The sequence below is a fragment of the Camelina sativa genome, chromosome 9 (assembly GCF_030686135.1).
Source record: "Camelina sativa cultivar CO46 ecotype springtype chromosome 9, ASM3068613v1".
Classification (NCBI taxonomy): domain Eukaryota; kingdom Viridiplantae; phylum Streptophyta; class Magnoliopsida; order Brassicales; family Brassicaceae; genus Camelina; species Camelina sativa.
The window spans coordinates 2,487,265-2,514,976 of record NC_141888.1 but is presented as its reverse complement, the minus strand read 5'-3'; the positions used below and the strand labels follow the sequence as shown (position 1 = coordinate 2,514,976).

Here is a 27,712-nt window from a genome sequence, read left to right as displayed (position 1 = left end):
CGTTGCGAGCCGGAAAGCGTACCGGCAGTTTTAGTCGTACATAGAACTTGTAGGAAAGATCACAATATGTCGAATTAAGGGAAAGCTTTAAGATCGTCATTGGATCAGAATGGTAATTGATATATATATACACATGAATGGTAGTGTTTAATTAATTTGTGTAATCGGTTGAAACCTCGATTAATCATGTCGTAGACAATTTAATATAATTATTTGGTAGAACTGCATTATTTATGTTTGTCAAATGTCAAGCAACTAGGTATTGAAACCTCGATTAATTATATCGTGGATCATTTAATTCCACATGGTCGATAGGTAATTCTTCGCTCCTCGCAATTTGTATTGACTATTGCATCACTCGAGCGACAATTTTTACAAGTGGATCAATGTCTTGTGAAATAATCTCTTTTTAAAATAAAAAAACTACACTTGTCATATACTATTGTCTTTATGTAACAACAAGAGACAAATTTTTGTGGAATATCGACTGGGTCGTATCTTCCAGCTAACAATATAACTATTTTTTTTTTTTTGAACAACAAAACTATAACTATCGAGTATAGTGGTATACAATTGATCATAATTAAGTCATAACACTTGAATTGCTTTCTTATTCAGTTGTATATATAAACTTCTTCAGTCTTTCTTTCAGACACAACAACAAAGAAAGATTTCAAAACAAGAAACCTAGAAAGAGTAAGATGAAGTTCGGTAAAGAATTGTCGTCACAAATGGTACCAGAGTGGCAACAAGCTTACATAAGCTACGATTATCTCAAAACCCTTCTCAAAGAAATCATCAAACTCAAACAACAAACCAACCCTCCTCCTCCTCCACATCATGCGGTCTCCGGTGAAGGACTTAGTCGGAAAATGACTCTATACCGAGCATTTAGCGGTCTTGTCCAAACACCGGGAAAGAAAAGACAAAGCTCCGGCCAATCCAACTTTGCTTCAGAAACTGACATCGAGGAAGGTACTCTTAAGCTTCTGACTCAAAGCTAAGTAGTAATGAGTTAATTGGTCTGCATACATCTTTTTCATGTATTATTGTAATATTGTTTAACTTTTTTGATGTGGGACTCCTAATAGGTAAGGCTCCGATACTTGTTAACAAAGCGAGTCATGGACTAGAGACAACGTTTCTAATGACGGCAGAGGAAGGAGGAGAGTATGAATTGGTTTTTTTTCGGCGACTCGACGATGAGTTCAATAGAATTGAGAAATTTTATAAAGAGAAAGTGGAAGAAGTATTGAAGGATGCAATTATGCTTAATAAGCAAATGGATGCTCTTATTGCGTTTAGGGTTAAGGTGGAGAATCCTGTTGGGTGGGGATGGGAGGAACGGACGGTAGAGATGACTCGTTTGGCCTCTGATGTTGCGACTTCGACGGCCGCGATCGGTGCTTCTACACCCGCCAGAACTCGAACCAGTAAGATAATCAAATGCAATTATATTTTTGAATAACTATTTAAAAGAAAATTGGGGTTAAAAAAAGAGAGGAAATTTTGGGGTATCAAGTTAATATATCAAGTCAAGACTAACAACAAAAATTTTAAATATATTAAGCTAGTACTTTGCAATTATTTGAGTGTATGTTTAGAGATGTTTAGAAAAAAATAAATTTAAAAGGAAAAAATTGAAAAACTGAGATATGTGTCTTGAAAATGAATAAATACGCATTAATCAGTGAGTAAATTAACTATAATGCCGGCCATTTCAATGAATCTTTTAATTACAGTATTAGAAAATACGCATTAAACTCAAAACTAGTTGACTCAAAAACAAATCGAACCGTTCATATCGCTAAAATTTAAGATTATTACCTTTCTCAATTTCAACGCAAGTTACGCAATATTTATCACACAATTTTTCTATTTATAATTTTAACTTTGGATTATTATTATTTTGGAAGCTACTATATCAAATTTCTTTTCAATTTAATTTATTAACGTAATTATAAATATTTAAATAACTTCACATCAGTTTATTACCATTTAAATTTATTAAATTAAATATATGTTTTTTTGTCCCAAAAAAAAGAAAAGTAAACCGAATCGTCCAATTTAGAATTTGATGAATTTAAATATCTCCCTCGCGTTTGGTTTCAGTGAACCCTCGAGCTCAAGCTCACATGGAGGCAATTCAAGAAGGAAGCTTCAGCAGAGACGACGAAGATGAAAATCACGGCTCCGTCGACGTGAAAACAAGCAGCTTGAACAAGGTGAGAGGTGCGAGGCCAGCACCACTCGAGGTTCTAGATCACATCAAGATCAACAACACTAAAGCAACGCCTCGTTCCACCATCAAAGGCGTTCTCCATTCCTCAAGCCAAAACGAGATCAAATTCAACAGACAGAATTTGAACGAGGTCGAAGAGAAGCTCAAATTCGCCTTCGTCGAGTTTTACCAGAAGCTTCGTCTCCTCAAAAGCTACAGCTTTCTGAATGTTTTGGCCTTCTCGAAGATATTGAAGAAGTATGATAAGGTATTAAGATTGGTTTGAGACTTTGAGATTTTGAGTTTTGGGGTTTAAAAATTGACTGAAAGGTTCTCTGAAACAGATAACGTCAAGGAATGCTTCAAAGTCTTACATGAAAATGGTTGATAATTCATACCTTGGAAGCTCTGATGAGGTGAGCAGCTTGACTAAGTTTAGTAACTCCATTTTGATTCCTCTGTTTTCGATTCTTGTATTGATCATACCTTCTCTTATATCCGCAGCTTGTGAAACTCATACAACGTGTTGAAGCTACATTCATAAAGCATTTTGCAAATGGTAATAGGAGAAAAGGAATGAACTTCTTACGACCTCAAATGAAAAGAGAGAGACACCGTGTTACATTTTCCACTGGTACATTCATAAAGCTCTGTTCTGTTTTTGTGTGTTTTCAATGTTTTTGTCTTGTCAGTTTTTTTTTTGTGTGCTTACGAGGAATTTGGTTTCAGGTTTCTCTGCTGGATGTGTGTTTTCTCTAATCGTGGCTCTTGTCACCATCATACGCACACGGAAAACCTCTTCCAATGAAGCCTATGAAGACTACATGAATACTTTGTTCCCTCTTTATAGGTAAAACTTACTTTGACTCCTTCTCCTACAAATTTCATTTTGAGGTTAAACTTGTTGTTTAGACGCATCGGTTGTTCATGCATGCAGCTTGTTCGGGTTCATCGTGCTTCACATAACTATGTATGCTATTGATATATACTATTGGAAGCGTTATCGAGTACATTATGCCTTTATATTTGGGTACAAGCAAGGAACTGAACTTGGTTACAGACAAGTTCTGTTTCTTGGATTCACCATTGGAACGTTTGCGTTGCTTTGTGTTCTTGGAAATCTTGATATGCAAGTACACTCCAAAACCAAAAATTACAAAGAATTAACCGAACTTCTTCCTCTTTTCCTTCTTGTTGTAAGTCCGTAGATCCAAATATTTAGATTTTTCTTTTATGTAATCTTTATCTCAGCTACATAATGATCCTAACTCTGTATGATGTTTGTTTTAGGCTCTGTTTGTAGTTTTGATCTTGCCATTCCATTTTCTCTACCGCTCGAGTAGGTTCTTCTTCCTCACATGTCTGTTTCACTGCCTTGCTGCTCCTCTTTACAAGGTAAAATACATAAAGCTTTCTACCGCTTGATAATCATATGGTTACTAAAGCTTTCTCAATGCAGGTCACGTTACCTGATTACTTTTTAGGAGATCAGTTAACTAGTCAAGTACAAGCTCTTCGAAGCATTAACTTCTACATATGCTACTACGGTTGGGGAGACTTCACAAAAAGAAAAAGCACCTGCGAAGCCTCAAACATCTACAGCTATTCCTTATACATTGTTGCAGTTGTCCCATATCTTTCCCGCCTCCTTCAGGTACAAAAAGTTTCTTCAAAAGACACAACATGTCTAGAGCAATTTTAATAACATTATCTCTGTTCTCCTTCAATTGGTGCAGTGCATGCGACGAATGATTGAGGAAAGAAGCCTTGATCAAGGATACAACGGAGTCAAGTACTTTTTGACAATAATAGCTGTTTGTCTAAGAACAGCTTATAGTTTTGAAGAAAAAAACTGGAAGGATCCTATAACGAAGACTATATTGAAGAATCCTACATTACATTTCAAACTCAGAGTGTTAGCTGGTGCTTCCTCAGTTCTTGCTGCTGTTTTCTGTACATACTGGGACTTTGTTCATGATTGGGGACTTCTGAACAAAACATCTAGAAACCGATGGCTTCGTGATAAACTTCTCATCCCACAGAAAAAAGTATACTTCATCGCAATGGTAAGTGCATATAAAACATCGTTGATTATATAATCTCCAAAGCATAGAGAGAAAAAAAAAAACTGAATTCTTGAAAACTAAACTGTAGATCTTGAACGTTGTGTTGAGATTCGCGTGGTTGCAAACGGTACTGAATTTCGAATTCAAGTTCATGCATAAGCAGGCGACGCTTGCGGTTATGGCTTCTCTTGAGATTATTCGCCGTGGGATGTGGAATTTCTTCAGGTCTACTTACTATACACATTGTTACTTTGGTTTCTTCTCCACCTTTTCTTTCTATGATTGTTTTTTGAAAGTTTTTTTTTTTGATATAAAACAGGGTAGAAAATGAGCATTTGAATAATGTGGGGAAGTTCCGAGCTTTCAAGTCAGTTCCACTACCGTTCAACTACGATGAAGACGATGAAAAAGACGACTAAATGCTTACAGAAGCTAAAACATTCTTATACACAGTCAACAAAAAACTGAAGTTTGTATTAAACTATACAAAACCAACGAAAATGTGAACACTTTTTTACTAACAAAACAATGCAGTTCATCATACCGATTTTAATTATGGTAAGTACTAAGTAAGCCTTTTGTGGTATATTCCAATATACTCAAGTCACTCAGTACTATCCTCGGCTTTAGATAGACGAGGTCGCATTAAAAAAGACGTGCATGTGACAATTGGCAAGTCTTATCTCTTATGGAACGGTGGTCAACACAAATTTCAAGCTATATCTTTAGTAAAGAAAATTCCCTTATATATTACGTGAGTATCATAAGACAATATATTCAAAAACAAAAATTGTAAAATATTACTTTTCATAAATTGGGTCAAAACTTCGATGTTAAATATTACTTTCATTACAGTACTACATTTAACAAACCTTTTTAAAAAATATCCTAAACCTAATTACACTTTTTAAAAGTACCTAATAATACTTTATAATATATTTAAAACAATGAAAAAATGGTCTTTTAGATAATAACATCTTTTAAAAAGTAGCAAACCTAATATCACTTTCTAAAGGTACATAAACCTAATAACAATATCTAAACAACAAAAACTTTAAACCCCATTAAAAAAAATTATAAGCATTTATCAATTGTTTTTGCTTTAGATGATTTATAGAGTGCCTTAAATTTTGATTCAAGTCTTTCAAGATGACATTAACTATAGGCAGCAAAAACGTTTAACACTAATACATTGCACATAGACATTTTCTCCCACTATTACGGAACCAAAACATGTTTTAAGTTCTGATAACCGATGTTTTCGAGTTCATTTGACATTGGTATATTTTGGATTGGCATATTTACTTGACATAGTTATTTTCCACACTATATACTCTCATTTCATTTAATTTTATAATAACTTTACAAGTAGTTTCCTAATTTAGCTAATTGACTCAAGTACACTAAAAGATTTTGAATCAATGTAAGGTCAAATTCAAAAAATTTGACACACTCGTTCTATAAGTATATCACATTCACACTGATGAAGGTTCACAAATTAACAAATACTATTCGGAAGGAAAAAAAAAACAGAGCAACAAAAAATGGTATTCGGAAAAGAATTTTCATCACAGATGGTATCAGAGTGGCAACAAGCTTACGTGGATTACAAGTATCTCAAAACCCTTGTCAAAGATATCAACCGTTTCAAACGCAAATCCAATCGTCACGGCGGTGGTGGTTGCCGTCAGATGAGCCCTTCTTCAACAGTGGTCGAGATTAACGATGGAACAACGCGCCGCCGATTCAGGTGATTTCTACGGCGAGTCAACGGTACGAGACAACGTTTTTGATGACGGCGGAGAAAGGAGAGGAGTATGAGTTGGTGTTTTTCCGTCGACTAGACGACGAATTCAACAAAGTTGAGAAATTTTGTAGAGAAAAAGTGGAGGAGGTGGTGAAAGAAGCCGCGGTGCTTAACAAACAGATGGATGATTTAATCGCGTTTCGGTGTAAGATGGAGGAGGAACGTACGGTGGAGATGGCTCGCTTGGCCTCGCATGTCGCGGTTTCTCTGACGGAGCTCGCCAAAAACACATCTAGTAAGCGAAATATTAAATATTTAATGTTAATAAACCCAAAATTTAATAATCTAAAAGCCCTATAAAAATATTATGAAGATCTCATGTAATTCTTACTATAAAATACAGTATATCTTTTTCTTGGTATATTCATTTTTTTTTTTTTTTTTCAAATTTGACCCTCAGAAATTCTTATTCCCAATCTAATATCAATGAAAATGTAATGAAATAGTTAATATTTTGTTTCTTTTTTTTGTTCAAGTTTGTCCACCTCTAAGAAAAAAACTAGATTATACTCTCTTTCTAGTTTGCGTTATATTCAAATGAATAGTAACAATGCCAAACTCACCAAATTTGAAATTTGACCTTTTGTGAAAGTTCACATGGAGGCCGTAGAGGAAGGAGGTTCCAGTCGAGCTGGTCGATACGATGAAGATGACATTAATAATACTGACGAAGAAGAAGACAAGAGTATATTCTTCACACCGGTCAATGACTTTAGCAAGATGAAAGCTTCAAGGCCCGCTCCGATCGAGGCTTTCGATAGCATTAAGATCATCAACACGAAAGAAACGCCTCGGTCCACTACTAAATGCGTTCTAAAGGTGTTGAACCAGACGGAGCTCAAATTCAGCAGAGACAACCTAAGGAAAATCGAGGAGAAGCTAATATGTGCCTTTGTCGAGTTCCATAGGAAGCTTTGGTATCTCAAGAGCTTTAGGTGCGTATCTTTTTACACCTTCGATCTGAGATCAATTAGGTAATTTATATTTTTTTAATTATATCTGAGATTTGAATTATCAAAAAATATATGCAGCTTCTTGAATGTGTTGGCGCTTTCGAAGATATTGACGAAATATGATAAGGTTAGATTGGTTAGACAAGATATTTTAAGTTCGTGGTTTTTTTTGTTATGGAGTTTGTTATCATATGTGAAAATGTGTTCTATACAGATAACTTCAAGGGAGGCTGCTAAATCTTACATGACAATGGTTGATAAATCTTGCCTTGGAAGCTCTGAAAAGGTAAGCTTAGTTTTCTAAATAATTTTTTTCTAAAGAAATACATGTTAATTTGATAGATGAATTTGACTATGTGAGATATGAAATATTATAAACAACACTTCCTACCAACGAAAAAAACAACACTTGATGGGATTTGATGAAAAATATCTTCTAAAATCCAATTGAAAGATCCATTGAACGTAACAAGGCAGTGATAATTGTTGAGTCAATCCCAAATTATAGAATATTAACTTATTAACCAGTTTAATTCTAGCTTCTCTGTTTATCCTTATATTGATATATCTTCTATTGCTCTTCGGCTCTTCCTTTGTCATAGGTTATGAGACTAATGGAGAATATTGAAGCTACATTCATAAAGCATTTCACGAATGGTAACAGAACAAAAGGAATGAACATCTTGCGACCAAAACCTAAAAGAGAGAGACACCGACTAACATTTTCCACAGGTACAATTCTTACCCTCTTAGGTAATTTCTCTCTTTCATGCTTTGCTTCTCAATTTCTTACATGTTCTTTATGAGAAATGATGTTTCAGGATTCTTTGGTGGATGCATGTTTTCTCTCATAGTGGCTCTTGTTGCTATCATACGCACCCGAAACATTTTACAAGATGATGGTCAAAAACAATATATGAATACAATGTTCCCTCTTTATAGGTAACCCTTATGCTTCAGTCATTTGTTTCTTCCTTAGTATGTACAGCTTTAAATATACTTGTTAACAGTAAAGTAAAAGCTTGACACAATTGAAAAGTTCTCTTTACCCGTTTTTTTACACACTGACACTACACTTGGCTTATGTTCTTACGAATCTATATAAGCATTTCAATTTTTTCTTTCAAATTTGTTCTTGCAGCCTGTTCGGATTCATCGTGTTACACATGACTATGTATGCTGCTGATATTTATTTTTGGAGGCGGTATCGAGTAAATTATTCCTTCATATTTGGTTTCAAACAAGGAACTGAACTTGGCTACAAACAAGTTCTCTTTGTGGGATTCAGCATTGGTGCCCTCGCTCTTCTTTGTGTTCTTGGGAATCTTGACATGGAAACAGACCCCAAAACCAAAGATTACCAAGCATTAACCGAGCTTCTTCCTCTTTTCCTCCTCATTGTAAGCCCATAAATCCAAAATCAGCTTTTGAATTCAAACTACTTATAACGATTCCACAATAATCCATGGGATGTAACTGCGTGATGTAAATTAGGCTATGTTCGTAGTTCTAATCTTACCATTCAACATTTTCTACCGATCGAGTCGCTTCTTCTTCCTCACAAGCTTCTTTCACATCCTTGCTGCTCCTCTTCACAAGGTAAAACATTAAATGTCAAAAACCTAGTTTGGTATAAAGGTCTTTCTTATTTCACAACTTTGGAGGCCATGCCGGCCTTATATATACATAGACTCGATTTAACCTAAGTACTTTATATGTAATTACCAAAACTATGCACAAGACTATGCTAATTACATAAGAGAGCATATCCCGCTCAATATTAAAACTCAAAAATTATCAATAATATTAAATAGTTTAACAAATATATTGCCATTGGTTTCTTCATGTAGGTGACATTACCCGATTTCTTCTTGGCAGATCAATTATGCAGCCAAGCGCAAACTCTTAGAAGTATCGAGTTTTACATATGTTACTACGGTTGGGGAGATTTCAAACAAAGGAAAAACACTTGTGTAGACTCACGAGTCTTCAATACCTTCCTATTCATTGTTGCTGCTTTCCCATTTTTTTCTCGCTTCCTTCAGGTACACAAAATTGATCTCTATTAATTATTTTATTGTTCAATAAATTTTTTCTGACATTTTTATAGTTGTGTAGTGTATGAGGCGGATGTTTGAAGAGAAAAACATAGAACAAGGGTATAATGGTTTCAAGTACATTTTGATAGTAGTTGCTGTTTGCTTAGGGCTGGCTTATGAAGTCGATGGCCAAAAAGATCGTCAAATTATTTGGAGATTGTTAGGTGGTATTACCTCGGCTATGGCAGTGGTTTTCTGTACATATTGGGACTTGGTTTATGATTGGGGACTTCTTAACCGAACATCCAAGAATCCATGGCTACGTGATAATCTTCTCGTCCCATACAAGGAAGTGTACTTCATCGCTATGGTGAGTTTTAGAACATTTTTAGGACCACCCAGCTTGGTATTGTCGGTATTGAGCCCAGTCCTGATATTTCATAAATCTGATATGACTATGACGTTGACATTTAGATTTAATCAGCTAAATCAACCGCGGCTAACCTAATATATACATAGAAAAATTGCAGCATTAGCATGACCCTCAATTATTCCCTAGAGATTTTTAACTATGGCTATCCATTTCGAAATAGGGGTTACCAATCATATCCAGATATAACCCCAATGACATGATCCCCATATGTAGTTATTTTGTAAAAATCCAATGGGAATGGAAACATATCAAATATGAAACCACGTAACCAGATTATATGATGAGACTTCCAATGTGATACTTGTATATAATCTCTACCTGAATAATAATAATAAAATACTCATATCCAACCTTTAATTACATATAATTTACTTGATCGAATATATCAGAAATGCACGAGATCCTAGTTTTAACTCTATACAGATTAGATCGGGGCTAGCAAGCGGGTAGACCTGTCCAGGACAAGACTGGACCATAACATCCTAGGGATTATTAAGTTTCAATTTAAAAAAATATATATTTCAAGAGGAAGTAGGAACAACTGATTTTTTAAATGCAGGTGATAAACGTGGTGCTGAGATTTGCGTGGATGCAAACGGTGTTAGATTTCAAATTCGAGTCCATGCACACACAAACAGTGGTCGCTGTCGTGGCAAGTCTTGAGATCATTCGTCGTGGATTATGGAACTTCTTCAGGTTACTACTTAGTACTTACTAATACGCTTTAGATTACTTTTTTTTTCGAGACTTTTCAGTCGCGTTTTAACTATGAAACTAATCTTGGTTCGTAAAAAACAGGTTAGAGAACGAACATTTAAACAATGTTGGTAAGTACAGAGCTTTCAAGACCACTTCATTACCATTCAACTACGAAGTGGACCAGTAAATGTTTGTTGAATAGATTGTAGCCATCCTTGCTTGCCCTTAGGTGGTCATCTAATCTGCTATAGTAGCTGATAATGATATTAACATTATCTCAAATGTATGTATGTATCTATACGAAAAGGACATTAGTCAATTTACGATCAAATCTACATGAGTGACAAGTCTCACAAACTAGTCAACAAAATTCGACCATTATACATTTGTACTACTCGTGTTAATATTTATGATTTATATATCTTTCTCCTTCTTTTGGACAATGTACACCAACACTATACACTGTACTTTTTCTTTTATCGTCGTGTCGTGTACTGAATAACTTTTCTTGTTCTTTATGATGAATTATTATCACTTGAAAAGATGAGAAAAGGAGACGTGTAAAGTTGAGATTCACACCCGCAAACTTCCTAACAAGTAACAAAGGTACGAAAAATATCTTTAACGTGATGAAAGTTATAGATAGATTCCACTTTTTTAATCCTTGCGTCAAAAAAAGTGTAATTAAATTATAGTATTGGACAAAGAATGTGGTAATAGATTAATATGGTAAATAGTTACTGTTAGAATTTAGATCCTATTTATACAATGAAGGTTGACATATGTATCAATTTACGAAAAAACATATTCGATTTAAATTACTTTTAAACTTGGTATATAAATTTATACTAACATCAAAAAATTGAACTGTGTTCACTTGCCTTTGTATTTATTTATTTTTTAATAAAACAAAACTTGGCTTTGTATCCATCTATACACAAACAAATTCCGCAAATAAGTAATAAATTAACAAAATAGTATTAAAAAACTAGACGTTTCTTTCCGGTCACATACTAATTTTATCTTATGATTTGTATATACTATATATATAGACCCAGGACATAATTATCAAAACGAATAAAATAAATACAGCATAAGGTTTCATGTCACATGTTCCGAATCAAAGTTGATGGATATGGTCGCATTGAATTTAAACTAAAAATCGCTTGGAAGTTGGAACTAGACTTGTCAACAAGTGACTCATGACAAATAGTAAATCATTGGAAGAGTTTTGATTTAGCATATAACCAATAATATGTGATATTTGATTTAGCATTTATGATGCAACTAACCAATATGATCCGAAAACTCCGTTTTTTCTTAGTAAATTCTAAATTATATCATCTGTACAAAGACACTGAAATACTCAATAGTGCCATTTTTTTCTTAGTTTTCAGTACAGTTATCGTTTTGGGTTATATTAACAGATTATCCATTTCTAAATAATTTGATTCGGTAAGATTTTTGGGATTTACCGGACAATTTAATGCTTGAGGAAAAACTGCGTCATGCACACCGCAAATCAAGAACTAATACAAGAGATAGTTACGTCAACCGATTTCAGAAATTTTCGTAAGAGCAGTTGATATCGGTCACTAAAACCCGCACCTGAGTCATAGAGGCTAGAGCTCGACACGAGTCACGAGTCACGAGAGTCTTTCAATCCATCCCCGACAATTTTTTCTAGATGCAGCCAAAATTGTTATCTCCCATCAACATATTGAAGCCTACCACCAAAAACGCTTTGGGAATGCAAGGCAAAAGCAAGCTAACGATGAAAACAAAACACGTCTAAGTCCACCAACACAGAAAAGAGGCCTTACTAGTGGTGAGATAAAGAGTGCATACAAAATGTAAAGAGAACGGACTAAAAGAAAAAGAGAAGTCAATTCAATAAACAAAATGCATGAGTGAGTCCAACGTACACATGCAAAAAGATATAGGAAAACAACAAAGAAGAAGAAAACAAAAAAAGGTGGAGGAAGACGCGCAATGACTGGTTGGCCATTAAGTATACAGAAACTATGAGGATGTATCTAATTTTATTACTCGACTTATATTATAATTATGTTATTGATCGTTTGATCAACAATTAAGCAGTGTTTCTATCTCATTAGTTTCAGTTAAATTTCGGTTTTTTAAATATTTGTTTGGAGACTGGACTTTTCATACGTTGACTCATACATTCTATTCACTATTCAGTGGCTAAGTAAAGATCTTTTGAATTTAACGAAGTGGATCGTTTTTGTCAGATCGTAATCTTTGATTCTTTGTGGAATACTTAAACCATATTCTTTCCTATGGTAAACGAAAAGAGAATCATGTATTATTATTCACTGATGACTTTTAAGTCCATATAGTTTGACTCACGTTTGCAACTTCGATACCAAATAAGAGAATATGTAAAGGCTAAGACCAGAGTAATTACTATATTAAGAAATTAAGATAACTTTCCGTTTAGATCCAAGTTTGAAACCTTCGAGACTATCGTTGTCCATATAGTATATTTGACCAACACATTAAAAAATAATAATAATAATATAAATATACAGACATTAAACTAAACTAATCATAGGATCATATACGATTAGTTTCTTAAATCTTAACTTGAGAAAAGTCAAGTGGCTTCTGTACGTTTATTATTATTTTAAATATCATCTAATGATTTAGATTTAGATGGTACTATACTATAGTAGTATGGTACTGGAAAGACAAAATAAGTAAGCTATACAGTTAACGATTTAAAATTGGTGTAGAAATGACCGGACCAAATGCAGACGATTTAGTAATATTTTAGGGACTGACTGGTTTAAACGCAAGCGTTTGCGGTTGCGGTTGCGAGAGATTGCAGAAGTGGGTAATTACGGTTTTAAGTGTTATTAAGCGTTTTGAATGACTGATTTAGCATTTTATAATGAGTGCGTTTGCAGGAATTTAACGACTGGTTGACCAACGGTTGCATTAGCGGTTAAAATATAATAAATATAATATATAATTATATAAATGTTTAAAAACACCAAAAACTTTATTAAATTTGATTTATAATTAAAAATCTTTTAAAATACTAAAATAATTATTCAAAAAAAAATTCATATTGAAACACTTATTACTTTATGCATTTGGTTTTTCACCCAAAATTTAATCAAGTAATGTGATAAATGACAAAACTTATACTTTAGATTATAGATCTTCTCTGCTAAGTCTCACACACTCAATAAGTTTCTCACATTGAATTACAAGGCTAAGGTAAATTAATTATGAAAGAGTAAAGAAGAGTCATTGGTAATTTATTTTAATATTTTCACAAATGATCTTATTTTCTTAAGCTACTGATGAAATGTTATATTTTATTAGATTTTTTTTGGAATGTATGTGTGATGTGCCAATAGTTTTACATCATATTTTTTGGTTTTTTGTTAATTGGAATCTTATTTCTTGTAATTGTTTATATTCTAATCTCCTCAATCGTATTTGTAATTCAATTTCTCTCATCCTTTATGGGTACAATGGTTAGGTTGAAAATATATATATATATATATATATAAATTAGTATTTTTGACTTTTCTTTTTGTTTTTAAAAAAAATTTCTAACCACAAACGCCTGCTACCGCAAACCCTTGCAGAAAGCAGCTTTTGGAATTCAGTGGTTGGGAACGATTGGGAGCAGTTGGAATCGATTGGAAGCAGTTTGTATGATTGGCACCAATCGCTACCATCCACAAACGCAGCGTTTGTGGGAGGTAATGGGAGAACCAGCCAACACCTTAGTTTGTTGAACTATCATTTTCTTACACATCTTTCTTTTTCCTTAGTGTTTATTTTTGGTTAAAAGTTATCGGTAATTATGACAAGAATTTGAAATTTTTACATGTTTATGGAAACTTGCAAAAATTGTTGGATACTTTCACAAGTTTCATGATTTATTCCAAGCATAAACAAAAATATTTTCAGTTATATCTATATAAAATACTATTACAACTGTTGTCCAGCTACATATATGTATGAACTAACTATGTTTGGAAACTTTCGCATTCTTTTGAAATTTTATAAAATGTTTAGAGAAAGTAACACGACTTCTCATAAAGTTTTGGACACATTCATTCAATATCAATATCAGTATCAATATGACATATCTAATACTATTGATATCTTTCTACATATAAATCACAAAATCTAATTATGACCCTAAAATCCTGAACTCTACTTAATCACTGCATTTAAAGATCTCGGGAAACTTGTACCGTATGACACACTATACCAAAACTTCATTCGATACACATATTTTATTGCCATCTCCACCGCCTCAAGATCAAACTCATCCCGAATTTACACTCTGTCGCGAATTTAGTGCACCTAAGGCCAACTCTTTTCTCTCTCGTATAATAAATACAAATTAATTCTTTCTAATTAAATTGCAGATTTTTTTTTTTTTTTTTTGTGTAAATAGAAAAATACTCGCTCGAATTTCTCTATATTTTAAATTAGAATAATTCAGATTTTTTTTTTTAATTTTAGAATAATCTCAATATTTTAATATCATTATTAGATGTACGTGTTTTATTCGTTTCCATCTATTAAGGCCGTGGTGGGGCGTCCTCACGCGCTTTGGTGGCCCAATCATCTGAACACAATGGTTAACTTAACGTAATGTGTTTTCAACTAATAACAACTAAGCTTGAAAATAACCTTTTTTTGTTTTTGTTTTTTCTTACCCATTGTTTAAATATTATTTTTAGCCAAAAGAAATTATCAAGAGAAGAAATTGACCCCATTATTTTTTACTTATTATATATATGTGACTGACCGGTCACTATATTTTCCACATCCAATATCAATTTTTCCTCTGTCTTCTTCTTCACTCTACTTCTTCAGACACACCCACACACATTAAAAAAACATTAACTTAACAAAGGTTAGATTTCAGACAAAGATTTTGTCTCAGACAAATGAAGTTCGGGAAAGAGTTCTCGTCTCAGATGGTGCCGGAATGGCACGAAGCGTACATGGATTATGATTATCTCAAATCTCAGCTTAAAGAAATCATCAAATTCAAACGCAAAACCAATCCTCACGGAGCTGGTCATCATCATCACAGCGTAATTCACCGGAAAACGACTCTTCACCGAGCATTCAGCGGTTTAATCTCTACATCAGCACCGGAGAAAAAGAAACACCACCACGGCGGTAGTGGTGGTCAGATCGGACATTTCTCAGATTCCGACGACGATCTCGAGGAAGGGATTAAGCCGGTGACTGCGCCGATTATGGTTCGCTCGGCGAGTCACGGTTACCAGACGACGTTTTTGATGGCGACGGAGGAAGGAGGAGAGTACGAGACCGTGTTTTTCCGGCGACTAGATGATGAGTTCAACAAAGTCGAGAGATTTTATAAAGATAAGGTTGAAGAAGTGATGAAAGAAGCTGTAATGCTTGAGAAGCAGATGGATGCTTTGATCGCGTTTAGGGTTAAAGTTGAGCATCCTGATGGTTGGCCTTGGGAGGAACGTACGGTGGAGATGACTCGTTTAGCTTCTGATGTTGCTAACTCTGCGGCTGCCGTCGCTGCTTCTACTCCCGCCGGTGCTCGATCCACCAGTAAGTATAATAAACCTAACTCACTCGCTATAAAATTGAAATTGATCTGTTTCTTTCTTTGGTTTTGTTTCTCCGGTTTTATCGAACCGTAATTGACAAATTGACTGATTGATTAATCTCGGTTTTGTCAAACCGAAACCGTTACTCTAGTTTTTATTGGAGCGACTCTCCGGTTTGATTATGAATTCCGGTTTTTATCGAACCGTTAACCGTATTGAATGTAACTGATCTGTTTCTTTTTTCTCTGGTTTTGGCGTTCTTTGAACACTAATCGGTTTGAATAAACCGTAATTATACCGAGTAACGAAATTGAAATTTGAATTTTGTTTTAATATTCTGGTTTGTGGTTACAGTGAAGGTTGGAGCTCATCATCAAGCTCACATGGAGGCGATACAGGAAGGAGGATCGAGTACAGCTGGTAAATCCTCTGACGAAGAAGATGATGAAAATGATGATGATGATGGAGAGAAAGAAGAAGATAACGGCGCATCCGTCGTAGTAGCCGCCGACGATGACATCAGTAAGCTGAAAGTTGCGAGGCCAGCTCCGATCGAGGTTTTGGATCGTGTTAAGATGAACCATACGAAAGAAACGCCACGCTCCACCATTAAAAGCGTTCTCCAGGTCGGGAATTTGACGGAGCTTAAATTTAGCAGAGAGAATCTGAGGAGAGTCGAAGCGAAGCTTAGACGCGCCTTCGTTGAGTTTTACCAGAAGCTTCGGCTACTTAAAAGCTACAGGTACGTTATACTCGTATATGTTGTTGAATTGGATGATCAAATCTTTAGAGTATTATGATTAATGGATTTTGAGATTCGAATTCGATGCAGCTTTTTGAATGAATTGGCGTTTTCGAAGATATTGAAGAAGTATGATAAGGTATAAGATTTGGCTTTAAGACTTTGAGATTTTGAATTTGTTTTTTTTTTGAAGTATGACTGAAAGGTGTTCGACGAAATTACTCTAAAACAGATAACTTCAAGACATGCTTCAAAGTCTTACATGAAAATGATTGATAACTCTTACCTTGGTAGCTCTGATGAGGTATAACTTTCATAAGGTCTTTTTGAATTCAGTTGGTTGATACTAACGTATGTATCTTACTCAAATTGATCTTTCTATTTTTGTCAACAGGTTACGAGACTCGTGGAGCGTGTTGAAGCTACGTTTATAAAGCATTTCGTGAATGCTAACAGGAGAAAAGGAATGAATATCTTGAGGCCGAAAGCTAAAAGAGAAAGACATCGAATTACATTTTCCACAGGTGGGATACATTTACACATTTTCTATGATTTCTTTCTACATGAGATTTTGCTTGTCAGTTTCTAATGGGGAATTTGTCAGGTTTCTTGGGTGGATGCCTGTTTTCTTTAGTAGTGGCTCTATTCGCCATCATACGAACCCGAAACATTTTGCAGGAAGAAGGCCATAAACAGTACATGAGCACTATGTTCCCTCTTTACAGGTAAACTCTAATGTTTCTTCTGTTATCATGAACATATACATCGAAAATTCGAGGTGGAGCTTATTTTTTCGATTCTTCTTTCAGTTTGTTCGGGTTCATTGTTCTGCACATACTTATGTATGCTGGTAATATATACTATTGGAGGCGATATCGAGTGAATTACTCTTTCATATTTGGGTTCAAGCACGGAACTGAACTTGGTTATAGACAAGTTCTCTTTGTGGGATTAAGCATTGGAGTCCTTGCGCTTCTTTGTATTCTTGCCAACCTTGACATGGAGGTTGACCCTGAAACCAAAGATTACCAAGCTTTAACCGAACTTCTTCCTCTTTTCCTGCTCATTGTAAGTCTATAAATCCAGAACCTACTTTTTAAATGCGAAACGTAGCTATAGTTACGCTAATAACGGAATAATTTTGTGAACTAGGTTATGTTTGTAGTTCTAGTCTTACCATTCAACATCTTCTACCGCTCTAGTCGCTTCTTCTTCCTCACATGCCTCTTCCACTGCCTTGCTGCTCCTCTTTACAAGGTAGAACAGAAACTAACATTTTCATTGATCATGAAAAAGAAATATTGATTAATGTATAACAACATATGTTAACTTTGACGTCCCCTGCAGGTAACCTTACCTGATTTCTTGGTGGGCGATCAGTTAACAAGTCAGGTGCAAGCTCTTCGAAGCATCCAATTTTACATATGTCACTACGGTTGGGGAGACTACAAACATAGATTAAACACTTGCGCAGATTCAGGTGCCTACAATGCTTTCTTATTCATTGTTGCTGTCATCCCATACGGTGCTCGTCTCCTTCAGGTAAAAAAGTTTGTTCATTCGAAATCCAACGGGTCAAAACTCTCTTCATTCATAATTTCCTAAAAACCCTATATGTTTGCAGTGCTTGAGGCGACTGTTTGAAGAAAAAAACCCAGAACAAGGATACAATGGCCTCAAGTACTTCTTGACTATAGTGGCCGTCTGCTTAAGGACAACTTACAGTGTCGTTGACGAGGATCATGAATTTGTTTGGAGAATATTAGCTGGGATCTTCTCAGCTATTGCTGCCATTTTCTGTACTTACTGGGACTTAGTCTATGACTGGGGTCTTCTGAATCGAACATCAAAAAATCCGTGGCTCCGGGATAAACTCCTTGTCCCTCAGAAGAAAGTATACTTTATCGCAATGGTGAGCACAAACTACAGAAAAACCTCATCAGTTTGAATACTAGAGAAACTCTGAATATAACAACACTTCAATTTTGTTTGCAGATCTTGAACATCTTGCTCAGATTCGCGTGGCTGCAGACCGTTCTGGATTTCAATTTCTCCTTCATGCACAGACAAACGATGGTTGCTGTTGTTGCCAGTCTAGAGATTATCCGCCGTGGGATATGGAATTTCTTTAGGTGAGGAATACATAGGTTTCTACAATTTTTCTTCCATCATGAATCCACGCTATTTATACCGTCCACACAACATATAATATAACTTTCTTGGTGGGTTGTTAATGAAAAAAAATAACAGGTTAGAGAACGAGCATTTGAACAATGTAGGGAAGTATCGAGCATTCAAGACGGTTCCCTTACCATTTAACTACGACGAGGATGACGACAAAGACAACTAGTTTTTTTTTTTTTTTCGGTTTATAGGCTTAGATTATTATGGTAAGACCGATTCATCCACATCGAGAGGAGGATTGGATTAGACTAAAGCTGGTTTAATGAGTTCAAGGAGCTGTTACACTCAGGAGAACGGATATTTGCTAGATTAACCATAGTAATTAGGGTCACTGATTTGCTGGAGGCAGGTGAATGGAAGGAACACTTATAGGGTACCATTAAGCAGTGTACTCGGTATATCACATTTTGGGTTATCTTAATATAAAAAGTTATTAATGTATAGAGGAAACGACAACTAAGTGATTAATCTCCAACTATGCAAAAATATTTTGTGAAAAAGAATTATTAATTAATGGAAACACATAATTTTGTTCAGAACAATTGACCAAATTAACACAAGACACAAAAATTAGTTTCATTGAGAAATATTCATGGGCATCAACAAAGCAATGACATAAGTTAAAAACCATATTCCTCCCACAAGCAACAAAAGTAATAATCATAAAGTTGGGATCGAAAAGATTCTGATAATCCCCTCACTTGTCTTTAGTCTCTTCTTCTTCCTTTTTCTTCGCAGCAGCCGCAGCCTCCTCCCCTTGCTCCAACTCCTTTAAGGACTGAGTTAACATCTCTTTCTGCATTGCCAGATACTGTCCATAGTAATCGACGTTAGCATACATACATGTATTCAGCTTCAATCTAGCATCTTGACAATTCGTGCCCACTTCCCGACATTGAACAACTTCTTCGAATGCATCCTTGCACCCACCTTTTTTCAATGACCGACTAAACCAACACTCATCACAATCTTCCTCATTCTCCTTGTTAGTTTCATTCAAATTATTATCATCAGAACTTACGGTTTTAGATTTGTTCGGATCTTGCAAATCAACAGATGAATCTCCTCCTTGATGAGCAGAAAGATCGGTACCGCTTTTTGCTTTGGTCTCGGAACTCTCAGCATTCGGATTCATAGAAGACATAGTTGTGGTCTGATTTTGAAAGATGAAGTTTGGTTTGTGAGTCAAGAACACAAGTTGAATAGCTTTAAAACCCTCTCTACAACAAACCCTGAATGAGGTTAGTAATAAATTTATGAAAATTTTTCTTAAATTTTAGGAAATAAATCTTAAAAACTTAGGAAGATATCCAAAAACAAGTGGTGCTATTCTTGGATAAAAAAATTTCTTTTATGGTATTTTAAGATTTTCCTCTATACTTATAGTTAATTTGGTAATTTGTTAAAAATTTAGATTTAATTTAACTATGAATTAATGTGATATACAAATATTGACTGCTATAAAAAGTGTTAAATCTTAGTTTATTTCTTATTTTTTGGTCAATGTTATAAACTAAAGAGAGATTGGAAGAATTGTTGTATATTATTCCATAGAAAATATAGAATATATATAGGAATACAAGACTTGGAGAATAAGTAGAACTTGAGAAACAAGTAAGTCTAGAACATGGAGCCTACGATGGGTCTATAATGGGCATTCATCTAATGGGTTCATAACAGTCAAGAAGAATAGTTTAGTTTTTTTTCGAATTTTAACATGTCACATTTAGGGTCAAAATTAGACATTACAAAGTTTTGGTGTAAAATATAATAATGTTAGAATTAAAGACGTTCAATTGAAATATAACATATTTCCAACTAAACAATGTCGTGGAGACAAGTTCTGAATTAAAGTAATGAAGTCGGTGACTGACTGTCTATGACTCCCTCAAGAGTAAATCAATGGATCAGAATCCGTATAGGAGAAGATCGTCTCCGATCAGAACCACCACCGGCGGTTCAAAGTCCGTCAACTTCTCCGAACTAATTCCGATGAAGTATCTCAGCTCCGGTACGATGAACCTAACGAGAACCTTCACTACTTGCTTGATACTTTGCTCTGTACTAGTAGCATTCTCAATGATCTTCAACCACCACCCATCTGATTCAAATCGGGTAATGGGTTTCGCCGAAGCAAGAGTTCTCGACGGCGGTGGCTTCTCCAATGTTACTAAAATCGGTATGTGTGCTCATCCAAGTCAAAGTTTTGAGCTTTATTAGTTTTAGATCTCGTGTTTAAACTGAAGCATTTGCCTTTATGTGTCCATAGGCCATAGCTCTTCGTCGATTTCAATTTTTTTAGATGATTCTCTTAAACTGATATGAGCAAGATTGTTTGGTTTTGCGTTTTAAGATTACTGTGATTCATAGTTTAGAATATGCAGTGAGTGGTGACAAAACCAGGTTATGTTTTATGGAGATTACTCTGATCTAAATTCATAAGCTAGTTGGAGTTTTCATTAAAACTGCCATAACAAAATTGAGTCTTTGAGTGGTGACAAAACTGTGTTTTTGGTCTGAGGTGGAAAAAAGTGCTCTTTTGTTTGTTCTTTAGCTTAGAATGTTCGTTTGCTTCTTTCCCTGTTATAGATTCTGTTTTGATTATGTTTTTTTTTTGTAGATTCAAATGATTCAGATAAGCTTCTCGGAGGACTACTAGCTACTGGTTTTGATGAAGGTTCTTGTCTCAGTAGGTACCAATCAGTACTTTACCGTAAACCTTCCCCTTACAAACCTTCTCCATATCTCGTCTCTAAGCTTAGAAACTATGAAATGCTTCACAAGCGATGTGGTCCGGGTACTGAATCCTACAAGGAAGCTCTTAAGAAACTTGATCAAGACCATATTGATGGCAATGGTGAATGCAGATATGTTGTGTGGGTTTCTTTTAGTGGGTTAGGGAACAGGATACTTTCTCTAGCTTCCGTTTTTCTCTATGCTCTTTTGACGGATAGAGTCTTGCTTGTTGACCGAGGCAAAGACATGAATGAACTCTTTTGTGAGCCGTTTCCTGGTATGTCGTGGTTACTGCCTTTAGATTTCCCTATGACTGATCAGTTTGATGGATTGAATCAGAAATCCTCACGCTGTTATGGAGGTATGGTGAAGAATCAGGCGATTGATACTGAGAAAACTTTGTCTTATCTTTATCTTCATCTTGTACATGATTATGGAGATCATGATAAGATGTTCTTCTGTGAAGGAGACCAAAACGTAATTGGGAAAGTCCCTTGGTTGATCGTCAAGACAGACAATTACTTTGTTCCATCTCTATGGCTCATACCGGGGTTTGATGATGAACTAAACAAGCTGTTCCCGGAGAAAGCGACTGTGTTTCATCACTTAGGTAGATATCTTTTTCATCCAACAAACCAAGTATGGGGATTAGTCACTAGGTACTATGAAGCTTACTTAGCTCATGCGGATGAGAAGATTGGGATTCAAGTAAGAGTTTTCGACGTAGGCGCAGGTCCATTTCAGCATGTGATGGATCAGATCTCATCTTGTACTCAAAAGGAGAAACTTCTACCTGAAGTAGATACACTAGTAGAAAGATCTCGCCAAGTTAGAACCCCTAAACACAAAGCTGTACTTGTCACATCTTTGAGCTCTGGCTACTCTGAGAATCTAAAGAGTATGTATTGGGAATATCCTACATCGACTGGAGAAATCATCGGTGTTCACCAGCCAAGCCAAGAAGGTTATCAGCAGACAGAAAAAAAGATGCATAATGGAAAAGCTCTTGCGGAAATGTACCTTTTGAGTTTTACAGATCATCTTGTGACAAGTGCTTGGTCTACGTTTGGATATGTAGCTCAAGGTCTTGGTGGTTTAAAGCCTTGGATACTTTATAAACCCGAGAACCGTACAGCTCCTGATCCTGCGTGTGGTCGGGCTATGTCGATGGAGCCTTGTTTCCACGCGCCTCCTTTCTATGATTGTAAAGCAAAAACGGGTATCGACACGGGAAAACTAGTTCCTCATGTGAGACATTGTGAGGATATGAGCTGGGGACTGAAGCTAGTATGATTTTTTTGAGTTTTTTGCTCTACTCCTGTTTTGATCTTTTGATGTTGTTACGAATATTTCTATTTAGCTATTTAGGATTATTTCTATTTTTCTTATTTCCTTTTCTCTTAGGGTTTTACTTTACGTTTGATTATATATAGAGATGAAGTCTAGGTTGTAAGACTCATCCAAGCAATTGAGAGCTTTGGAGGTTTCTATCGGATTAGGCCAAGGGAAGAGAACTAAGTTGAGTTTTACTCTTGTTACGTTATTGTTCTGTTTCTCTACTTTATAATAAAGGGGTTTTGATATTACTTCTGGTTTTGGGATTCATGTATTATTATGTGTAACACCCTCCCCCTTCTTAAATTAGCTTTTATAAAGTCAAATTTTGTGCTTTTGACATTTTCTCAAGTTAGATATAAGACAAGAGCATAAAGGTTGAGTCTTTATTACCAAAGTCTCCTTTTTTTTTTGGTATTGTTGCAGTAAAACGTGAATCTGATGAATCATTGCTTCTTCTCTTACTCTTTTTCCATGTAACAGATGAAGGTAAAAGGGAGAGATCAGATTTGATTTATATTTTCATTTTTTTGTTTAGATCTTAGGGTTTCTGAATAGAAATGTATCCATCCAGAAGAAGATTGCCTCTTTCCAAAGCCATTGATAAAGAACCGGAAGAACAATTTGGAGTCCAAGAAAAGAGATGCAGATTCTTGGGAGCAATTAGAATCAAAGAGATCTTAGCTTTAGTCATGGTTACTATCCCTGTCTTGCTACTAATCGTAGCCTTGTTTGGATATGATCAAGGAAATAGCTTTGTAGAAGCCACCAGAATCATACGAATGGAACCGGAACCAAATGTGACATCCTCAGATGATTCAACATTGCAGAGAGATCAGGAACAAAAGGGTAAGTCAATGATATATATGTTGTTTAACTTACCTTCTACTTTTTTTCTTTTGGGATTGGAATGTTTATATCTTTCTTTGAATGTTCCATCAGATTCTGAAGATTTGTCTCTGCTTGGAGGACTACTTGTTTCTGGATTCAAGAAAGAGTCTTGCTTGAGTAGATACCAATCTTACCAATACCGTAAAGCTTCACCGCACAAACCTTCTTTGCATCTACTTTCGAAGCTTAGAGCTTACGAAGAGCTTCATAGACGATGTGGACCAGGAACCAGACCATATATCAAAGCGGAAAGACTGCTTAAACCGAAACAAACCGGTGATTCGGAATCAGAAGGATGCAAGTATGTTGTTTGGATGTCGTTTAGTGGATTAGGAAACCGGATTATTAGTATTGCTTCTGCTTTTCTCTATGCAATGTTGACAGATAGAGTCTTGCTCGTTGAAGGAGGAGAGCAATTGAAGGACTTATTCTGCGAACCGTTCCTCGATTCCACTTGGTTGTTACCAAAAGATTTCACCTTAACTAGTCAGTTCAGTGGCTTTGGTCAAAACTCAGCTCATTGCCATGGAGACATGCTAAAGAAGAAACTGATTAACAGTTCCTCTGTATCGTCTCTGTCTCATCTCTATCTCCATCTAGCTCACGATTACAACGACCAGGACAAAATGTTCTTCTGCACAGAAGATCAGAATCTTTTGAAGAATGTTCCTTGGTTGATCATGAGGACAAACAACTTCTTTGCACCATCTCTCTTCTTGATTCCTTCATTCGAGGAAGAGCTTGGTATGATGTTTCCCGAGAAAGGAACGGTGTTTCACCATTTAGGTCGTTACCTTTTCCATCCTTCAAATAATGTATGGGGACTAATCACAAGATACTACCAAGCTTACTTAGCTAAAGCAGATGAGAGGATTGGTCTTCAAATAAGAGTCTTTGATGAGAAGTCAGGCGTATCTCCTCAAGTCACAAAGCAAATCATTTCGTGCGTTCAAAACGAGGATTTGTTACCTAAACTAAGCAAAGGAGAAGAACAACACAAGCAGCCATCAGAAGAAGACGTGAAACTCAAATCTGTCTTGGTCACTTCTTTAACAACAGGGTACTTCGAGATCTTGAAAACAATGTATTGGGAAAACCCAACTGTAACAAGAGATGTGATTGGAATAAATCAGCCAAGTCATGAAGGACATCAACAAACAGAGAAGCTAATGCATAACAGGAAAGCTTGGGCAGAGATGTACTTACTGAGCTTAACTGATAAGTTGGTTATTAGTGCTTGGTCTACATTTGGGTATGTAGCTCAAGGACTTGGAGGATTAAGAGCTTGGATTCTGTATAAACAAGAGAATCAAACAAACCCAAATCCACCTTGTGGTAGAGCTATGTCACCAGATCCTTGTTTCCATGCTCCTCCTTACTACGACTGCAAAGCAAAACGAGGAACTGACACCGGTAAAGTTGTCCCGCACGTTAGACACTGTGAAGATATTAGCTGGGGACTTAAACTTGTTGACAACTCTTAACTTGAAACAAGCCAGCTGAATCTTTATATCTGGACAAAACTTAGATGATCAACATTGTAATGTTTCTTTTTAAAAGATAGAAGAACCACGCCATTGCGTTTGACTCCTTTTTGTCTAATAAATTCTTTGCTTAGCCTTCAACACTCAAATTCTCCATAGAACTTGTGAAGTATATGAGCTTAAAGTTTAAAGCTATCACTAAACTTACAATAAGTGTAGTTTTAGTGGGCTTATATAAAACAAGCCCGTAATAAAGAAACCTGTTGTATAACTTTTTCCAACAGTATTATTAATTAGAGAATGATGAGGAGAAAAAAAAACGCAAAAGTTTTCTCAACTAACTTGACGAAAGAAGAGGGCTTGCTTGTTTGAATGGATCTCTTAAACAGCCTCTCCTCATTTTAAGTAGGGAAGTTACATCAGTGTTTATCTTCTTACACGCCTAACTTTGTTCTGTAACTCTTTCTTTTTGTGTCCTAAAAACTCCTTATATAAACACTCCCTTAATCTCTCATCAATCCACTCTCTCTCTCTCTCTCACACACACACACACACAGAAACCATGGTTTCTTCTTCTTCTTCTTCATCATTTTATTTATTATTTCCTTTCTTTCTTATTCTTTTCTCATGTTTAATATCAGTTTCATCATCAAGAAGATCATTAATCGACCGTCCTCTTCCCAAGAACCTTCCAAGATCCGGTTTTCGATTCAGTCTTCAACATGTGGATTCAGGTAAAAACCTCACCAAGATCCAAAAGATCCAAAGAGGGATTAACCGTGGTTTCCACAGATTGAACAGGTTAGGAGCTGTAGCTGTTTTGGCTGCAGCGTCTAATCCTGATGATACTAATAACATTAAAGCACCTACTCATGGAGGAAGCGGCGAGTTTCTTATGGAGCTATCCATTGGAAACCCGGCGGTTAAATACTCGGCTATTTTTGATACCGGAAGTGACCTTATATGGACTCAATGCAAGCCGTGTACGGAATGTTTTGATCAACCAACTCCAATTTTTGACCCCGAGAAATCTTCTTCTTACTCGAAAGTAGGGTGCTCTTCTGGTCTTTGCAACGCATTGCCTCGATCAAACTGCAACCAAGACAATGATGCTTGTGAGTATTTGTATACCTATGGAGATTACTCATCCACAAGTGGGTTCTTGGCCACGGAAACGTTCACTTTCGAGGAAGGGAACTCGATTCCTGGTATCGGTTTCGGGTGTGGGGTTGAGAACGAAGGAGACGGGTTCTCACAAGGCTCAGGTCTTGTAGGTCTTGGTCGTGGACCTCTCTCGCTTATCTCTCAGCTCAAAGAGACTAAATTCTCTTATTGCTTAACCTCGATTGGGGATAGTGAAGCATCTAGCTCGTTGTTTATCGGATCTTTAGCCTCGAATATCGTCAACAAAACAGGTGCAAGTTTAGATGGCGAAGTAACCAAAACGATGTCTTTGCTACGAAATCCGAATCAGCCTTCGTTCTATTACCTTGAGTTACAAGGCATCACCGTTGGAGGAAAACGCCTTTCTGTTGAAAAGTCTAATTTCGAACTAACCGAAAATGGAACGGGAGGCATGATCATAGACTCGGGAACGACCATAACGTATCTCGAGGAGTCCGCCTTTAAGGAGTTGAAGGAAGAATTTACTTCCCGTATGAGTCTACCAGTCGATGACTCGGGATCCACAGGACTTGACTTGTGCTTCAAGTTACCTAATGTTGAAATGGATATTGCAGTTCCTAAGCTAATTTTTCATTTTAAAGGTGCGGATTTGGAGCTTCCCGGAGAGAATTATATGGTGGCGGATTCGAGCACAAGCCTTTTGTGTTTGGCCATGGGAAGTTCTAATAGGATGTCTATTTTCGGAAATGTTCAGCAGCAGAATTTTAATGTACTTCATGATCTTGAGAAAGAAACGGTGTCGTTTATTCCCACCGAATGTGGAAAACTGTAGATTTTTTTATTGTTTTCTTCTTTTATGATAAATAAATTTTTATGTTTTGAGACAACTTTAAGTGCCTCCATATTTTACTCCATTAGATAGGTACCTCCGAGAAAATAGAATATATCATGTTTTTTTATTTTGTTGATATGAAAACAAGGGAAAAAAACAGAAGTAATAAATCTTTGCAAAGAAAAGTAAAATTAGTTTATTTTCTTATTGAGAAACAATTATTTGAACCTAGCTAGAATAAATATTAAGTAATTGTATATGTGTCAATTTCCATGTGTCTGTGAAACCACAATGACATATATCATGTGCCTTGGCCCTTGGGGTTTTAATTTTTGTTCGGCATCATGTGTTTGAGTAATAGGTACAAAAAAAATTCTAAATATAGTAACATTATAACAAAAAGTAGTCTATTTCTGCTTATTGAAATCTCTTATAATTTGTTTATCATTTACCGTAGATTTGTGAATCCTGTAATTTATAGATATATAACGTAAAAGAGTGCTAATATGTTTTGGAAGGGCTTGTTCCATCATGAACAACTTAATTCGAAATCACATCGATATGATGTTTC

At 35.7% G+C, this 27,712-nt stretch overlaps 7 protein-coding genes across 8 annotated transcripts; 6 read left to right on the top strand and 1 right to left on the bottom strand.

Moving 5' to 3' along the window:
- Positions 1-579: 579 nt before the first annotated feature.
- LOC104710240 (phosphate transporter PHO1 homolog 2) lies at positions 580-5,130 on the top strand. Its single transcript, XM_010426808.3, has 12 exons — positions 580-975; positions 1,092-1,433; positions 2,113-2,489; positions 2,566-2,637; positions 2,726-2,855; positions 2,951-3,071; positions 3,159-3,417; positions 3,512-3,616; positions 3,681-3,875; positions 3,958-4,287; positions 4,376-4,512; positions 4,607-5,130. The coding sequence occupies exons 1-12, from the start codon at positions 702-704 to the stop codon at positions 4,704-4,706; spliced, it is 2,442 nt and encodes an 813-aa protein (XP_010425110.2). The 5' UTR covers positions 580-701; the 3' UTR covers positions 4,707-5,130.
- Positions 5,131-5,733: 603 nt separating this feature from the next.
- Positions 5,734-10,651, top strand: LOC104710239 (phosphate transporter PHO1 homolog 6). Its single transcript, XM_087464150.1, has 12 exons — positions 5,734-6,329; positions 6,687-7,029; positions 7,126-7,174; positions 7,262-7,333; positions 7,650-7,779; positions 7,869-7,989; positions 8,189-8,447; positions 8,542-8,646; positions 8,898-9,092; positions 9,166-9,456; positions 10,079-10,215; positions 10,318-10,651. Exons 1-12 carry the CDS (start codon positions 6,080-6,082, stop codon positions 10,403-10,405), a joined length of 2,040 nt encoding a protein of 679 aa, XP_087320276.1. The 5' UTR covers positions 5,734-6,079; the 3' UTR covers positions 10,406-10,651.
- A 3,813-nt stretch (positions 10,652-14,464) lies between these two features.
- Positions 14,465-19,179, top strand: LOC104710238 (phosphate transporter PHO1 homolog 5). Its single transcript, XM_010426806.3, has 12 exons — positions 14,465-15,813; positions 16,167-16,554; positions 16,645-16,693; positions 16,787-16,858; positions 16,949-17,078; positions 17,159-17,279; positions 17,364-17,622; positions 17,707-17,811; positions 17,902-18,096; positions 18,179-18,466; positions 18,550-18,686; positions 18,805-19,179. Exons 1-12 carry the CDS (start codon positions 15,165-15,167, stop codon positions 18,902-18,904), a joined length of 2,493 nt encoding a protein of 830 aa, XP_010425108.2. The 5' UTR covers positions 14,465-15,164; the 3' UTR covers positions 18,905-19,179.
- Positions 19,180-19,226: 47 nt separating this feature from the next.
- LOC104710237 (uncharacterized) lies at positions 19,227-20,044 on the bottom strand. The gene has a single exon (XM_010426805.3). The coding sequence runs from the start codon at positions 19,880-19,882 to the stop codon at positions 19,436-19,438; it is 447 nt and encodes a 148-aa protein (XP_010425107.1). The 5' UTR covers positions 19,883-20,044; the 3' UTR covers positions 19,227-19,435.
- Positions 20,045-20,570: 526 nt separating this feature from the next.
- Positions 20,571-23,060, top strand: LOC104710236 (galactoside 2-alpha-L-fucosyltransferase-like). Its single transcript, XM_010426804.2, has 2 exons — positions 20,571-20,917; positions 21,359-23,060. Exons 1-2 carry the CDS (start codon positions 20,641-20,643, stop codon positions 22,765-22,767), a joined length of 1,686 nt encoding a protein of 561 aa, XP_010425106.1. The 5' UTR covers positions 20,571-20,640; the 3' UTR covers positions 22,768-23,060.
- LOC104710235 (fucosyltransferase 2-like) lies at positions 22,933-25,325 on the top strand. 2 transcript variants are annotated; one of them, XM_087464920.1, is made up of 3 exons: positions 22,933-23,186; positions 23,293-23,658; positions 23,752-25,325. In XM_087464920.1, exons 2-3 carry the CDS (start codon positions 23,370-23,372, stop codon positions 25,182-25,184), a joined length of 1,722 nt encoding a protein of 573 aa, XP_087321046.1. In that variant the 5' UTR covers positions 22,933-23,186; positions 23,293-23,369; the 3' UTR covers positions 25,185-25,325. The 2 variants fall into 2 exon arrangements, with proteins under 2 accessions (XP_087321046.1, XP_087321047.1); XM_087464921.1 differs by having other exon boundaries at positions 23,167-23,298; positions 23,384-23,658.
- A 226-nt stretch (positions 25,326-25,551) lies between these two features.
- Positions 25,552-27,196, top strand: LOC104710234 (aspartic proteinase nepenthesin-1). The gene has a single exon (XM_010426802.3). It carries the CDS (start codon positions 25,747-25,749, stop codon positions 27,139-27,141), a length of 1,395 nt encoding a protein of 464 aa, XP_010425104.2. The 5' UTR covers positions 25,552-25,746; the 3' UTR covers positions 27,142-27,196.
- Positions 27,197-27,712: the final 516 nt, after the last annotated feature.

Excerpts from the sequence above, each read along its gene's own strand:
- LOC104710240 (XM_010426808.3), top strand. The coding sequence starts at position 702 with ATGAAGTTCGGTAAAGAATTGTCGTCACAAATGGTACCAGAGTGGCAA. Across the intron at positions 3,072-3,158 it reads ACTTTGTTCCCTCTTTATAG|CTTGTTCGGGTTCATCGTGC; the intron begins GTAAAACTTACT and ends TCATGCATGCAG. Across the intron at positions 3,617-3,680 it reads TTGCTGCTCCTCTTTACAAG|GTCACGTTACCTGATTACTT; the intron begins GTAAAATACATA and ends TTCTCAATGCAG.
- LOC104710239 (XM_087464150.1), top strand. The coding sequence starts at position 6,080 with ATGACGGCGGAGAAAGGAGAGGAGTATGAGTTGGTGTTTTTCCGTCGA. Across the intron at positions 7,334-7,649 it reads GCCTTGGAAGCTCTGAAAAG|GTTATGAGACTAATGGAGAA; the intron begins GTAAGCTTAGTT and ends CCTTTGTCATAG. Across the intron at positions 9,093-9,165 it reads TTTTTTCTCGCTTCCTTCAG|TGTATGAGGCGGATGTTTGA; the intron begins GTACACAAAATT and ends ATAGTTGTGTAG.
- LOC104710238 (XM_010426806.3), top strand. The coding sequence starts at position 15,165 with ATGAAGTTCGGGAAAGAGTTCTCGTCTCAGATGGTGCCGGAATGGCAC. Across the intron at positions 17,623-17,706 it reads TTCCTCTTTTCCTGCTCATT|GTTATGTTTGTAGTTCTAGT; the intron begins GTAAGTCTATAA and ends TTTGTGAACTAG. Across the intron at positions 17,812-17,901 it reads TTGCTGCTCCTCTTTACAAG|GTAACCTTACCTGATTTCTT; the intron begins GTAGAACAGAAA and ends CGTCCCCTGCAG.
- LOC104710237 (XM_010426805.3), bottom strand. The coding sequence starts at position 19,882 with ATGTCTTCTATGAATCCGAATGCTGAGAGTTCCGAGACCAAAGCAAAA.
- LOC104710236 (XM_010426804.2), top strand. The coding sequence starts at position 20,641 with ATGGATCAGAATCCGTATAGGAGAAGATCGTCTCCGATCAGAACCACC. Across the intron at positions 20,918-21,358 it reads CTCCAATGTTACTAAAATCG|ATTCAAATGATTCAGATAAG; the intron begins GTATGTGTGCTC and ends TTTTTTTTGTAG.
- LOC104710235 (XM_087464920.1), top strand. The coding sequence starts at position 23,370 with ATGTATCCATCCAGAAGAAGATTGCCTCTTTCCAAAGCCATTGATAAA. Across the intron at positions 23,659-23,751 it reads GAGAGATCAGGAACAAAAGG|ATTCTGAAGATTTGTCTCTG; the intron begins GTAAGTCAATGA and ends ATGTTCCATCAG.
- LOC104710234 (XM_010426802.3), top strand. The coding sequence starts at position 25,747 with ATGGTTTCTTCTTCTTCTTCTTCATCATTTTATTTATTATTTCCTTTC.